This window comes from Labeo rohita, chromosome 6 (genome assembly GCF_022985175.1).
Source record: "Labeo rohita strain BAU-BD-2019 chromosome 6, IGBB_LRoh.1.0, whole genome shotgun sequence".
NCBI classification, from domain to species: domain Eukaryota; kingdom Metazoa; phylum Chordata; class Actinopteri; order Cypriniformes; family Cyprinidae; genus Labeo; species Labeo rohita.
Window position 1 is genome coordinate 22,021,727 of NC_066874.1, and position 16,622 is coordinate 22,038,348.

At 33.5% G+C, this 16,622-nt stretch overlaps 1 protein-coding gene across 3 annotated transcripts in view; it reads right to left on the reverse strand.

Moving 5' to 3' along the window:
* Positions 1–16,622, reverse strand: part of ddr2a (discoidin domain receptor tyrosine kinase 2a) — a 43,932-nt gene that overhangs the window by 3,977 nt on the left and 23,333 nt on the right. The window contains exons 3-15 of one of the 3 annotated variants that reach the window (XM_051113231.1): positions 14,548–14,650; positions 13,585–13,816; positions 11,886–12,033; positions 8,368–8,470; positions 6,017–6,200; positions 5,556–5,796; positions 5,401–5,466; positions 5,150–5,262; positions 2,952–3,168; positions 2,631–2,854; positions 911–1,038; positions 520–717; positions 95–329 (exon numbers count right to left, since the gene is read on the reverse strand). In XM_051113231.1, coding sequence (XP_050969188.1) covers positions 95–329; positions 520–717; positions 911–1,038; positions 2,631–2,854; positions 2,952–3,168; positions 5,150–5,262; positions 5,401–5,466; positions 5,556–5,796; positions 6,017–6,200; positions 8,368–8,470; positions 11,886–12,033; positions 13,585–13,816; positions 14,548–14,650 — 2,192 coding nt within the window. Of the gene's footprint in view, positions 1–94; positions 330–519; positions 718–910; positions 1,039–2,630; positions 2,855–2,951; positions 3,169–5,149; positions 5,287–5,400; positions 5,467–5,555; positions 5,797–6,016; positions 6,201–8,367; positions 8,471–11,885; positions 12,034–13,584; positions 13,817–14,547; positions 14,651–16,622 lie in introns of all 3 variants that reach the window. The other 2 variants (XM_051113232.1, XM_051113230.1) reach the window with 2 other exon arrangements.

The following is a 16,622-nucleotide window of genomic DNA, read 5'->3' on the forward strand; positions in this document are numbered from 1 at the left end:
GAAAAATAAGTTACTAGAGATTTATTTGAAGCCAGAAAATAAGATTGTAAGATTATGATTCATTGTTTTTCTAGGTGATGTGAGTATGTCTGACCAGAAGAATGCTCTCCCAGGACATCCAGCGGATGGGCAGCACTGCTCTGCCCTGGATACGGTAGTAGTCTCCGCTATACAGGTTCCTACTCATCCCGAAGTCTGCAATCTTGATGGTGTAGTTCTTCCCTACTAGGCAGTTGCGGGTGGCCAAGTCTCGATGCACAAAGTTGAGTGACGATAGATACTTCATGCCTGAAGCGATCTGTGTGGCCATGTGGTGTAGGTTACTGTAACTGACACAGTTAAAACAGAATGTGAGTCGTAACCTGGTGTGCCAAATTTAGTTTAGCAATAAGAAGTTGCTTGTTGATTCACTGTATTTCTGTAATTCCATACACTTCCCTTGTAATAATGAGTCCATCTTTCTTAGGGATTTATTGTCACAGTCCACCACTGTAATGTTTGAAAACTTTTGGTATCTACCTGACTGTGGGAGCATTGCTGAGGAGAGCGATCATGCCCTCTGGCTCATGGCGAGACAGGAACTGATTAAGGTCTCCGTTCTCCATGTACTCTGTGATCATACACAGAGGGTCGGAGCTCATACACACCGCCAGCAGCCTGACGATGTTGGGGTCTTTCAATCGTGACATGATCTTTATCTCCTTCAAGAAATCATTCCTGTAAAGGATGGGAAAAAGGAGCTATGGCAATTTGGCTGAGGTATTTTTATTTTGTGAGGTGAATGTATGAATAAGAATGAATATTCATGAGTATTAAAGCAACAGCATGCATTTGATGTTCATTAGGATGCAGTGACAATGTTGTACTTTAATTTATGGGAGTCATGATTGTGACATTTGGGCTTGCAAACCTAGCATTTTTATTTGCATCCGCCCGAAGCATTTTAACAGCTACAAGCACTGTTTGGTTTTCAATGACGTCGAAGGAGAAGTCCTCATCCATGAAATCTTGCATGCCTTCTGCTTCACACAAATGCACCTGGCAACACACAAAAATAGCCATTTAGCATATTCAGATATGACTTAAATATCTGATTTAAAAAATCACTGAACATACTCTATGCAAATGTTCAGAATGATTTTTTTAAGAAATTAATACTTTTATTCAGCAAGGACACATTACATTAATCAAAGGTGTTACAGAAGAACGTTACAGAAGATTACTATTTCAAATATATTCTTTTGAACTTTTAAGATGTAAAAGAATTCTAAAAAATGTATCCAGGGTTCATACAGATACTGTAAAACAAAATTCCAGGACTTTCAAGGACTTTTCAAGCACTACTTTTTTGATTTGCAAGGACTTTATTCAGAGAGATCTCACTTATCAAACAATGTTTTCTATTTCAAATTAAAACCACAGTTAATTTTCGTAGGGATTTGTAACTGTACTGCCTTAATGTTTTTATGTTTTCTACTGTTTAACACCAAAAAAAAAAAATCAGAAAAATATTCACGAAACCACTCTGAAATCCTGATCTGAAACAAATGATTTGCGATATGCGCTCTTAAGTCTCAATCTGAATCAAATGATTCGCGAACCCACTCCGAAGTTCCAATCTGAATCAAATGATTCGCAAACCCGCTCCAAAGTCCCAATTTGTATCAAATGATTCGTGATACGCGAACTGATTTGGAGTTTCGAAAAACTCAGTTTCACCCATCAATAAAATCGTTACAAGCAATGTTGAAATTCAAAAATGATTGGCTCTGTTAATTTGATCTGTTTTTTGCTAGTGAATCGTGTGGAATAAATGATCGAAGTCACAAGTTTGAATCAATCGGAGCGGATCCAGCGTAAATTACTCACTCAATTGATTTGGTTCATCTGTTCCTTTTTTCGCGTCTTCAGCCATGTTTACATGACATTGTCAGTACTTTTTTTTTACTAGTTTTATTAACTGTGTGAATTTTGTGTAAAAAGATATTAAAGATGTACATAAAAATTAAACACTTATTTTAAAGATACACTGCCTTTCAAAAATTCAAGCACTTTTCAAACACCTCTTCAGGAATATTCGCAATGGTTGTCCAGTTCTTAAATTTCAAAAAGTCAAATTCAAGTACTTCAAGTGCTTTAAGCACCTTGTGTATCATTGTTTCCCCCAAAATATAAATTTTCCTTAAGAATCAAATCAGCATCTCAGAAGGATTTCTAAAGATCATGTGACACTGAATGCTGGAGTAATGGTTGCTGAAAATACAGATTTGCCCTCACAGAAATGAATTACATTTTAAAAGGGCAGTCATGGCCTGATGGTTAAAGAGTTGGGCTTGTAACTCAGCAGGAACTGAAGGTGGGGATTGTAAATGAACAGTGCTCTTTCCACCTTCAATACCATGACTGAAGTGCGAGGCACCGAACCCCCAATTGCTCCCTGAGCACTGGAGCAATGGCTTCTCACTGCTGTGTGTGTGCACTTGTGATGGGTTAAATGCAGAGGACCAATTTCGAGTATGGGTCACCATACTTGACAATACGTCATCACTTTCACTTTTTTTAAAAAAAAAAACGTAAAAACAGTAGAGTAAAGAAAAGAACTGGAAGTTATTGGTTATTTGAAAACTGACCTCTCCAAACTGCCCTTCTCCCAACTTTTCTTTAAAGGTAAGCAGCTTCCGAGGAAATTCTTCCACAGCGACATCTTTCCCTGACAGCAGGTCCATGGTGAGGGCGGGAACGGCGTAGGTGTTGCCCCCAGTTACACCCTGCAGGTTGACGATGTCTGCCTCAGCGTAATGTGGGACTCCCTCTTGTACACTGACAGTGGACTTGGAAGCTGTATTTGTTGAAGCTGCAGAAAAATAAACATAATTATAAATGTATATATGCTATTGCATAATATGTATGTAATATGGTTATATATTGCATACGTTGCTTCTAGAACTCACCTGTGTCCTCTGAGGTTTGGGAAAACTCTGGCAGTTTCCGAACCAAGCGGGAGGGCTCTTGGTAGTCGGGTCCCAGAGGAAAGATGCGCTCATAGGTGGAGTTCGACTCTTGCTCGCTGGGCACTGAAGAGGGGCTGTTGTTGTTGTTATAGGTGAAGGTCTCACTCTGTATTGACAGACTAGCAGTTAGTTCATCGTCCAGCATCCTCCGAGATACCTGGAATGAAGGATGTTTAGTGAAGAACACTAAAAAAAAGGCTAAAATATTAACTAGTAGTTTGATGTGTTATATATCTATGAAATCATATTTACAATCCACTTACACATAACTGTTTTTTTTTTCCATTCATATAAACACTGCAAAATAGCATTTCACTGTTTAGGGGTTATACAGTAAGACTACAATAAAAGCTTGTCATAATAATCCTTGTTTCATATGTTCAAGTCTGGTGGAGGATGAACATTTTATGCAAGAAGTTCATGTGGGAACATTCTGAGTCATCATATAAAGTCATAACTGTACGCATAATTGGACAATTAAAAAGGTTTTTAACGTTTTAGAAAAAAAAGTCTCTTATGCTCATCAAGGCTACATTTATTTGATCAAAAATACAATACTGTAATATGCACTGCTGTTTAAAAGTTTGGGATCAGTAAGATTTTAATGTTTTTTTTAAGATGTTTCTTATGCTCATCAAGGCTGCATTTATTTGATCAAAAATCCAGAAAAATAGTAATATTATGAAATATTATTTCAATAAAAAACAACTGTTTTCTTTGTGAATATATTTTAAAATGTAATGTATTCCTGTGATGCAAAGCTGAATTTTCAGCATCATTACTCCAGTCTTCAGTGTCACGTGATCCTTCAGAAATTATTCTAATATGCTGATTTATTATCAATGTTGAAAACAGTTGTGCTGCTTAATATTTTGTTGGACTCTGTGATACCTTTTTCAGGATTCTTTAATAAACAAAAAGTTAAAAAGAACAGCATTTATTTAAAATAGAATATAGAATGTAGTTTAATATAAAAATAAACTACAATTTAAAAGTTTTAGTATTTCAGTCAGTATTTTTTATTTTCTTTTATTCAAGGATATGAACACTTTTATTCAGCAAGGATCTGTTAAATTGATAAAAAGTGATTGCAAAGTCTTGTTAGAAACTATTTCTATTTTGAATAAATGGTCTTCTTTTTACCTTTTTATTCCATCAAAGAATTCTGAAAAAAAGAATCACAGTTTTCAAAAAACATTGAGCAGCACAACTGTTTCCAACATTGATAATAAAGTAATAAAACAGCATATTAAAATTATTTCTGAAGGATCATGTGACACTGAAGACTGGAGTAATGGCTGATATAAATTCAGCTTTGCATCACAGAAATAAATTATATTTTAAAATATATTATAATAGAAAACCATTATTTTAAATGGTAATAATATTTCACAACATTACAGTTTTTTCTGTGTTTTTGATCAAGTATATGCAGCCTTGATGAGCATAAGAGAATTTTTTAAAAACATTAAAAATCATCCTGATCCCAAACTTTTGAATGGCAGTGTCCAAATATTGTTTAATGTTACATTTTAAATAACTATTTTCTATTTTAATATATCTTAAAATGTCATTTACTTCTGTGATGGAAAAGCTGAATTTTTAGAAGGCATTATGCTACTCGTCAGCACTGTTGCCAAGTCTGTGGTTTTCCCGTGGAATTGGGCAACTTTTTCGTAATTTTTTCCGCGGGTTTAAGCGACCCCAATAATGTGATATTTATCCCCTAAAATTCAAATTTTACTAGGGGAATCCCGCCAAAAACACTTATTTTTACCAAAACACGAGTGGGCTAGTTTCATGCTAGTTTTTAGTAGTAATTGGGTGGGTTTTGTTGTGAAAACCAGTCACCCCTGCTCATCAGTGTCACATGATCCTTCAGAAATCATTCTAATGTGCTTAAGAAACATTTCTTATTATTATCAATTTTGAAAATAGTTGAGCTGCTTAATATTTTTGTGAAAACCATGATTCTTTTCCCCCCCAGAATTTTAAGAGAGTTGAAATATAAATATTTTGTAACATTATGAATGTCTTAACTGTCACTTTTGATTGGTTTGAGTCTTGGCTAAATAAATGTATTAATTTTCATTTTTTAACATTTTAAAGGTATTCTTAAAGGTATTAATCTAACTCACCTTCTCAAGCATCTTTTGCCACACTTGTCTCCATAGTATAATAACAATAATGGCCACTAAGATGAAGATGATGGCGACCAAGCAGCCAATCAGGATCCGGGTGTTGCTGTCATCTACTTTGTGGGTGGGGTCATCCCCTAAGAAGGGGATAAAGAGAAAGATAACCTGTTGATGAAATTACACTCTGAAAAAGGTGAGAAACTACTGGTTCTCAACATACGACTGATTCAGGAACAGTGGTAAAATCTGACCTGGCTGATTGCTGATGGGAGGACCACTTTTGGGGGGAACCAGGGTTGTGTTGTACATGGCTGTATCTGAAATGAGTGTGTTAAAGTAGTCATTATATACATTGTGAAACATTTTGAATGTCAAAGTTGATGTCTTTGCTTGGCCATTTACTAACCTGACTGGAAGGTGATTTCACTAAACATCATCCAGATGTCAGAAAAGTAGTACTGGCACTTAATAGCACTGGCCATGTGATTGTAGAGTGAGACGGTGACGAAGCGGGCACTGGGATTGACGTCATCCATCACCGGGCTGAATGATATGGGTGTGGCTTCCCAGTCCGACTCTGAGCGAAAGTAACACACCACCTTCTGAAAGGTTTTCACTCTTCGAGAGAACATGTTGTTGCAATGCACCTGAATCATTTGGGATTAAAAGGGAGAGAGAATACAAAGCATTTTGCTGAGTACAAAAAAATAAGGACAGTTGAGTTATGTAAACCTTTAAATCACCCGACAGTTAATCATGCAGTTCCAGCAATTAGACTGTACTTTTAATAAACACACCCGTAAACTGGCAGGTTACATAAATGAAGTGAAGAGAATTATTGGTGTAGGACATGACGGACATTTCTACCTTCATGGTGGTGAAGTTGCGGGTGCGGTCAAACTCAAACATGATCTCAACATAACCGTTGGAAAAGCTCTCGTTGGTCCAGCCGACATAGTCATAACCAGGCCATACATTGTAGACGTGACTGTGGGTAAAATCATCGAGGCCACACATGCCATCCGTCAGCTGTCCAAGTCCTTCTGTCATACTACAGGGGGAAAATAAAGCCAGAATACATATTTTTGTATATATACAAAAGTTTTGGGCCAGTTTCTTTTTAAGAAATTAATACTTTTATTCAGCAAGGATACATTAATTGATCAAAAGTGACAATAAATGACTCACGTTTGGTCAATTTACAAACAAAAAATCTGTTTAAATAAATTCTGTTTTCTATATTCATCAAAGAATCTTGGAAAAAAATGTATTATGGTTTTCACAAAAATATTAAGCAGCAAAACGTTTTCAACATTGATGATAAAAAGAATTGTTTGAATAAAAATAAATCATAATCAATTCTTGAGCACCAAATCAGCATATTTGGATGATTTCTGAAGGATCATGTGATCCTGAAGATTAATGGCTGCTGAAAATTCAGCTTTGCCATCACAGGAATAAATTACATTTCATTATATGTTATATATTGCAATATATTACATTAAATATAATAAATTAAAGCAGACACAACTATTTGTAATAATATTTCACAATTTACAGTTTTTACCACATTTTAGATCAAATAAATGCAGCCTTGGCGAGCATAAGAAACTTATTTTGAAAATAATTCAAAAATTATTTCAAAAACATTAAAAAATCTTACCGACCACAAGCTTGTAAATGGTAGTGTATGTGTGCTTTATAAATACACTGCCGTTCAAAAGTTTGGGATCAGAAAGATTTTTAATGTCTCTTATGCTCATCAAAGTTCCATTTATTTGATCAAAAATACAGAAAAAAAGTAATTTTATGAAATATTATTGCAATTTAATTACTTTAAATTATAATTTATTACTGTGATGCAAAGCTGAATTTTATTCAGCCATTACTCCAGTCTTCAGTGTCACATGATCCTTCAGAAATCATTCTAATATGCTGATTTATTATCAATATTGGAAACAGCTGTGCTGCTTAATATTTTTTTGGAAACCGTGATACTTTTTTCAGGATTCTTTGATAAATAAAAAGTTAAAAAGAACAGTGTTTATTCAAAATAGAAATATTTTCTTACAATATTCTTGTAATATTTTCATATTACAATAAATCTTTACTACCACTTTTTAACAATTTAACACATCCTAGCTAAATAAAAGAATTAATTTCTTTCAAAGAAAAAAGAAAATAAAGAAAATTCTTTTTTATATAAATGCTGTTCTTTTTAACATTTTATTCATCAGAGAATCCTGAAAAAGTATCACAGGTTCCAAAAAATAAATAAATAAATACAAATAAAATAAATACAAATATCAAGCGGCACAACTGTTTCCAACATTGATAATAAATCAGTATATTAAAATAATTTCTGAAGGAGCATGTGACACTGAAGACTGGAGTAAAGATGCTAAAAAATTCACCTTTGCATCACAAGAATAAATTCTATTTTAAAGTATATTAAAACAGAAAACCACTATTTTAAATAGCAATAATATTTCACAATTTTACAGTTTTTTCTGTAGTTTTAATCAAATAAATGCAGGCTTGATGAGCAGAAATGGCTTCTTTAAAAAACACTAAAAATCTTTCTGATCGCAAACGTTTGAACAGCAATGTATATGTCGCTACATTTTGTTGTATTTTATTAATAAAAGTAAATAAATATTTATTAATAATTAAATATGGAGAATATAATGTATTTAATACCCTTACTACTTAAAATTTGTGTTCTGTTTATACCATATCACCACTAGATGGAGCCATTACATAAAGCAATTATCTTAATTTCTTCCAGCAATGACACTGGTCTCTCAAGATAGTTTAACGACTATGAATGTGTGGATTTTTACTTCGCGGTTTTCTGCCAGCTCTGTCAAGAAGGTAAACACGCTTTGCACTGTGTCATGGAAGGTATTGTTCAGGAAGCAGTGAGTCAAGTTCTCCTGTGAACATTGTGAAACCACTGTGACTCTCTCCCGTCTTGGCGCCTGTCATCATAGCAACAAGGCAAAAACAGACTGGCTAGAGTTAGCTTGTCCATATTGTGCAACTGATCTGGGATCAGTTTTTTCAAGCGCCAGGCATCAGGTAACCAGGTCAATTAAAAACACTCAAATTCTGAATCAAGTCAAAGCTAAACTACTACACTCTTAAACTTGGATTGGTGTACTGGTGTAGCCTGTATCTTCCTCATTTATTCTCAAGCTTATGAAAAGTGTACTGACCTGTAACTCATGGCTCCATCATACACTGAGTCATTGAGATAAATATGCTGCCCATTGAGAGTCATCTGCTGGCCAAGTGGAGAATTATATGAAACCAAGCCATCTAGAAACAGACACAGGAGAACACTGTCAATTTTTTTTTTTTTTTTGTCAGGTGTCCTCTAATGGAAATGTTAGAGGAGGTTCTGTGCTGCTATGACATAATGCTGATTCATCCCATTGAAGGACATTAAAGTTGTCATTATAAAATGACACAAATCTCATCTGCAATTTCCTTAACAGCATATAACACATCACTGCAATATTTTTCTAATGTCACAGAGAGAGAGACTTTGCGGGAGTTGTGAAGACTGTCTTCCTCATGATCATATAATTCAATGTAGTAAATAAAATGAAAATGTTGTGGGAAAACACTGAGTAGTTTGACATCACGTTGTCATTTACCTGGCCTGAATATAGGCCTGTAAGCAAAATATGAATAAAATAATTAAAAGATTAAAAATACAATAATACACAGAGCTGGGTACTAACTGATTACATGTAATCTGGATTACATAATCAGATTAAAAAAATTAAGTACCTGTAATTAGATTATATTACATTTTTAAAATACTCGCAATCAGACTATGGTTACTTTTTTATGGATTACATGATTACATATTATTTACACAATGCCATAAATTATTCATAATTTATTGATTTTCCCTGATTCCTCTTTTTCATCTTTTAAATTTTCTTTTCTAAAATACAGTTGAGGTCAAAAGTTTACATCTTCCTTTCAGAATCGTTAAAAATCATACAAGGGATCATACAAAATGCATGTTAATGTTTATGTAGTGCTGACCTACTGACCTGAATAAAATATATTTTACATAAAAATGTTTACATATAGCCCACAAAAGAAAATAAAAGTTGATGATTTATAAAAATGATCCCTTTCAAAAGTTTACATACACTTGATTCTTAAAACTGTGTTGTTACCTGAATGATCCACAGCTGTGTTTTTTTTTTGTTTAGTGATAGTTGTTTAGGAGTCCCTTGTTTGTTCTGAACAGTTAAACTGCCTGTTGTTCTTCAGAAAAATCCTTCAGGTCCCACAAATTCTTTGGGTTTACATTTTTGTGTATTTGAACCCTTTCCAACAATGACTGTATGATTTTGAGATCCATCCTTTCACACTGAGGACAACTGAGGGAGTCATATCCAACTATTACAGAAAGTTTAAACACTAACTGATGCTTCAGAAGGAAACACGATGCATTAAGAGCCGGGGGGTGAAAACTTTTAGAATTTGATGATCAGAGTAAATTTAACTTTATGTTGTCTTCTGGGAAACATGTAACTATCTTCTGTAGCCTCTGAAGGGCAGTACTAAATGAAAACAATATGATATTTATGCTAAATAAATATCTTAATGCATCGTTTTTCCTTCTGAAGCATCAGTGAGCGTTTGAACGTTCTGCAATAGTTGCATATGAGTCTCTCAGTTGTCCTCAGTGTAAAAAGATGGATCTCAAAATCATACAGTCATTGTTGGAAAGGGTTCAAATACACAAAAATGTTGAAAAACCAAAGAATTTGTGGGACCCAAAGGATTTTTCTGAAGAACAGTGGACAGTTCAACTGTTCAGGACAAACAAGGGACTCATGAACAACTATCAACAACAAAACAGCTGTGGATCACTCAGGTAACAATACAGTATTAAGAATCAAGTGTATGTACATTTTTGAACAGGGTAATTTTTATAAATTCAGCAGTGTTGGGAAAAGATATTTTTGAAAGTAATGCATTACAATATTGCGTTACTCCCTAAAAAAGTAACTAACTACATTAGTTACTTTTAATGGAAAGTAATGTGTTACATTACTTTTGCATCACTTTTTAAATCTGGGCAGGGCTTGCTTGTTTGTTTTTAATATAAAAAGTTCTATTTTTGTCAAATGTAAAAGCTCTTTTACATCAAAAGCCTCAGACTGAACGAGAAGTAAATTCAGTAGAATGCAGAAGAAGTTCAACACTCTTCAGCTATGGGATTATTTTTGTGCCAATAAGAATGAACGTAACTTTGTAAAACTGAACGTAACTTTCCAAGAAACGATCAAAAATATGCCACTGCAAAAGAAGAAAAACACAATGAAAATGAAAAAATGAACTCAGTCGCACGAAATTAACATGCTCTTCAAAAATGTTCCATTATTTGTTAATGATTTTCAAAGAATCGTTTTCGCGAATCATGGATTATGAATGCGTTGCCACAGCTTTCGCTTACGCTTCGCAAATTTTCGTTTGCTGTTTTGGCACAAACCTCTCGTGGGGGCGGGCTTAACAGTGATCTACTCTGATTGGCTAATGAGCTTTTGATGGACAGTTGCTCTCTGACCTGGAAGCACAGACGGTGACGTCAGTGGCGCACATATTGGAAAGTTGTTGCGGTGTGCAATACGTCGTGCTTTGTTTATAGAAACTATCAGAACTGTTGCACACTGTACATGAATAAAACTTTTATCGATGTTATTGATTAACGTTACTTTAGCAACACGAACTTACTTCAAGCTGCCCTGAGGGACAAGCTGAGGTGGAAGATGATGCCGCTCCATGTCTCTCCTGGGAGCTCATCTTTAGAAACTAAGAGACGACCATAGGTGAAATACTAATAACATTAATACTTAATATAAACAAAGCACGACGTATTGCACACCGCAATATGCGCGCCACTGACGTCACCGTCTGTGATTCCAGGTCAGAGAGCAACTGTCCATCAAAAGCTCATTAGCCAATCAGAGTAGATCGCTGTTAAGCCCGCCCCCACGAGAGGTTTGTGCCAAAATAGCAACGAAAATTTGTGAAGCGTAAGCGAAAGCTGTGGCAACGCATTCAGAATCCATGATTCGCGAAAATGATTCTTTGAAAATCATTAACAAAGAATGAAGCATATTTAAAGAGCATGTTAAATTCGTGTGACTGAGTTCATTTTTTCATTTTCATTGTGTTTTTCTTCTTTTGCAGTGGCATATTTTTGATCGTTTCTTGGAAAGTTACGTTCAGTTTTACAAAGTTACGTTCATTCTTATTGGCACAAAAATAATCCCATATTCAGCAATAAAAAAAGGAACAAATGTTAGTTTATCTTGGCTGAATCGGATCATCGAAGGTCAGCAGCAAAGACACTGGTTAATGGGATTATTTAACATTTATTTATTGCAGGGTTGCGTCAAATTCTGAGTTGCATTTCACTGTTTTTATTCATTTTGAGGAATACCGAATCTGTGAAATTTACAGTTATTTTTTTTTTTGGAAAATCCAAAAACCCCTGATGACTCATGTTGCACAACCTAAACTTCTAGTTTCATTAGAATATGTTAACATGGAAATGAAAACAGTCTATAAAAAGATAGTTCATCCAAAAATGAACCTGTATGAATTTCTTTCTTCCGTGGAACACCAAAGAAACTTTTGACACAACAAAAATTATTTAAAGCATTTAACTCAATTTTAGTTCATTAGCTGTCAGACTTACCTAGCCACTCACAGCCGTACAGCTCCACACGCATACAAACATTCATTGAGTGATCGATGACGGGCATGAAGCGGACGAAACGCGCAATGATAGGTGGCTCCAAGTCCTTCAGCACAATGTCATAGGCATTCCTGTTTCCCTCAATCACCTCCACAACAACAAAAAAATTACATTGAGATATTGCAAATTATATGTGGATACCTAAACAACTCACATGTGCTTTTTGAACAGTTAACATTTAATTTCAAAATCATGTGCATTAATAGAAAGTTGGTTCTCTCTAACAGTTGCACTTTTGGAACTCTTTTGGAAAAGCTTTGCTGGGATTTGCTCTCATTCAGACACGAAAGTGTCAATGAGGTCAGGCACAGATGTTAGAGGATGAGGCCTGGCGCACAGTTAGTGTTCCAATTAATCTCAGAAATGTTTGATTTAGTTCAGATCTGCACACCAGATCCAGTCAACCTTTTCTTTCTGGACATCGCTGTGTACAGAGGCTCTCATGCTTTTTAAAAACATTTTTAAAATTTATAATATAATATAATATAATATAATACAATAACAACTTTTTTCTAAATTAAAATGTAAATCCTGTAATTCTTCAGAAATAATTCTAATATGCTGCTTAGGTGCTCAAGAAAATAGTATTAGTAAAAAAAATGTTTTAAACAAAATTTATTTGATAAAAAGAAAGTTTACAAGAACAGTATTTATTTAAAATATTTTAACTATCTTTCGTAACATGAAATATTACTGTCACATATTATAAATCGAATGCATTCTTTCTAAATAAAAGTATGAATTTCTATTAAAAGCTAAAATATAATATAATATAATATAATATAATATAATATAATAACTGTTTTCTAAATAAAAATTTAATTCCTGTAATTCTTCAGAAATAATTCTAATATTGCTTTGGTGCTCAAGAAAAATGCCATTGTTATTAAAAAAAACAGTATTTATTTAAAATATTTTAACAATCTTTTGTTACATGAAAGAATTACTGTCACTTATGATCAATTAAATGCATTTTTGCTAAATAAAAGTATCAATTTCTATAAAAAGCTATAATATAATATAATATAATATAATACATTATATTAAAAATATAATATAATATTATATTATATTATATTTCTATAATATTAAAATAGTATTAGTAAAAAAAGGATTAAAAAAGATTTTTAGTTTTCTTTGTCAAGTAGAAAGTTTACAACAGTATTAATTTAAAATAATTTAACATTCTTTTGTAACATGAAGATATTACTGGCACTTATGATTAATTGAATGCATTCTTGCTAAATAGAAGTATTAATTTCTATGAAAATCTATAATATAATATAATATAATATAATATAATATAATATAATATAATATAATATAATATAATATAATATGCTTTTATTGTGCCAAAAAAACAATAATTTAATTAACATTTCAATTATTAGTATTATTTTTAGTAATAAATGATTACATGAATTAATAAAAAAAGTTATTAACTCAGATAAAAATATTCTTAAATCAGACAAAAAAGGCAATATCAGTCAATCTCTATATTCTTCATGCAAATGTCTCCTTAGATTAAAAAATGTAATTAAACATAATATATAATCAATTGAATAAGATGACATGCATGCAGCAAGATGTTTAATTGGGTTTTCTATGATAGCACAGAGGCCAGTGTTGCAGCATGTACCTCTTTGCCCTGCCTGTTGCGCCAGGAGATCCAGCGGCTGCCATCACGGCTGTATTTGATCTTGTATGTCTGGGTAAACTCATTCCCAATGCCCCCCGCGTGACGTCCCTGAGTGCCCACCAGAGTGATGAAGTGCAGAGAACGAAGGTCTATCTGCAGGAACTCATTCATATTCTCAGGTTCTCCTGCTATCTCAGGACACCACGCACCATCTCCTTCCTCACATTCCAGCCTAAAACACACACACACAAAAAAAGTAGAATAAAACACGTAAACATCTTTGGCCTCTGGACTGCACCACAGACCTTAGTAAGGATAGACTGCAGGCTGTTATTTTACAACTTATAACTGTTTAATGGAGTTTTTGTTTTTTTGGGACAAACATTTCATTAGCTGGACAACTGGTACACTCTTACAAATAAAGGTTCCAAAAGGTTGTTTTTGCAGTGATGATATAGAAGAACTTTTTTTGGTTCCTCAAAGAACCTTTAAGTGAACAGTTCTAAAAAGAACCATTTTGATGAACATTTTAAAAATCTAAAGAACCTTTTTAAGGTTCCATAAACTTTCAAGGTTCTTCATAGAACCACTGCTGCAATAAAGAACCTTTATTTTTAATAGTGTATGTTGTTAAACATCTTTACAACCCCTTGAAAACACTGCACTTCTAACTCTCAAAGCCTCGTTTTCATCCCTGTCAGAAATTAAATATGGCACTACCCTCACTAAGGTCTATAAATTAGTCTAAAATGATTCATTTTGGTGAAGGGAAATGTGTTGGGAACATTTAAAATCAGTGAAAATGCAGATGTAATATATGGAGGAAGCATAATTACATCATTACAGTGAGGCCACCCATATTTCCCCAGATGTGGTTTGATCCCACCAAGATAACCTGCACTACAGCTCATGGAAAATACTCACTGTGTGTGTGTGTGTGTGTGTGTGCGTGCACACTCATACCTGCCGTATTTTGCAGCTGTGGACTCAGACCACTGACTGGAAGCTGAAATATCTTCATCTAAGATCTGGCCTCTAGACATTCCTAACGGCGACCGACACACACCTGTAAAAAAAAAAAAAAAAAAAAAAAAAAAAAAAAAAAAAAAAAAAAAGGTTGTGTTTTTGGTAGTGAATTTGACTGTTAAGTAGGGCTGGGCGATATAGCCAAAAAAGTATCATGATCATTTTTTTCATATCAGTCGATATCGATAATTATCACGATAAATGTCAAATTTTTATTTCTTTTAAGTTTAAAGGGAGATTTTTGCTACAATGTGAAAGTTGTAAAAACCAGACAGTTAATTTTTTTGTCTCTTAAAAATACACATTTAATAGTAGCTTGAGTTAAGATGCAGATGTAGATTTATGTTCATTATCAAAATCAGTAATATCTGTAAAAACTGTAGCATCTGTAGTATTAACTGCGAGAAAAAAAATCCGAACCAAGATAAAAATGTGCAATTCTGGCGTTTTTCTCGCAAATGAAAGTTTGTTTCTCACAATTTGCATTTTTTTCCTGCACTAGAGTTCATAACTTGCAATTCTGACTTTTCAAATGCAATTCTGACTTTTTCCCCCTCAGAACTGTGAAATAAAGTCCAGTTTTGAGGGGAAAAAAGACTGATATGTTCTCAGAATAGTTTATATCTCACAATTCTGACTTGCAATTGCATGTTATAAAGTCAGAACTGTGAGACATAAACTCACAATTCTAAGAAAAAAGTCAGATTATCTCACATTTCTGACGTTATAATTCACAATTGCGAGTTTATATTTCACAATTCTGTGAAAAAAAGTCAGAATTGCAAGATGTAAAAAAATCAGATCAGATGTATGAAATGTAAATGTAAACGCAAAAAAAAGTCAGAATTCTAAGCTAAAAAGTCAAAATTAGCTTTTTTAAAAAATTGTATTCAGTGGTGGAAACAGGCTTCCATACAACTCAATGCAAGAAATACACAACACAAAAATGCAAAATGTTTGGCTATAGTATTAGATCATTTTATATGAGATAGATTTTCCTTTTTATATTTCATCTTTACAGATTATTAAAAGGATAAATATTCATAAATATTCTTTTTGTTAATTACACAAAAAACTGCATATAAAACATGTCTGCTTGGTTTTTATTACTGTATTTCACATTTTACTTATTGAATGAAATATTTTGAATCTACAGTACTTGGAAACAGTGGCTGGTTGGTTGAAAAACCACATTTTAAGATTTTAAGTCAGAAGGTAGGCAGGAATAAATTTAGTAGACTTTTTAAACATTTAAAAACTGACTGATTTATAGTCAGATTTGGCCTGTGAGAGGGGGTAGGTCTTGAAGAACTCTTGTGTAAACATAAGAATGTAGAGCTTTAGACCATCATACCACCCGCTGATGAATGGTACAATTTATCCACTTGATTGAAATTTTAGAAACATTATTTTATATTTTGACTGCAATATCACATAATACTGTCAGAGCAAAAGAGGTTATTTATATAAACTTTCCTAATCTCTTGTAATATCTCTTTTTCTCTGAGTCAGTGTGAAGATCCGGATATGTAAAAAAAAAAAAAAAAAAGTGTACAAGGACACTCCTATTCCAAGTGGCCCCTTCATTTCAACAAAATAGCCTTTGTGATCCTGCCAGCAATAGCAAGGATAGTGGTGAAGGACTTTTTGTCTCTCTTTTCATTTTTTTTTCTGTCTCTCCTCCAAATGTTTGCTTAAAAGTCAAGATGGGGGAAACCTCAGAGGCTTGGTTTTGGCAATGACAAGCTGATATAATCCAAAACGAGCTGAATCCCCCAACAAAAAGCTCTTCCAGATGTAACAGAACGGCATCCTCCTCCCCCATCACTCACTCTCTCTCTCCGGCTGTTTCCTTAACACACATATGTACTCATGCTTAAATATAGACACATATTTATAAAAGCTATACAGGGCGATACATATTGGATACTCACAATATATTCATATGAATTTTCAGGTAATATAAAAGAATGCAATTTTATGCTTATATTAAATGTTAAAATGGCACAAAA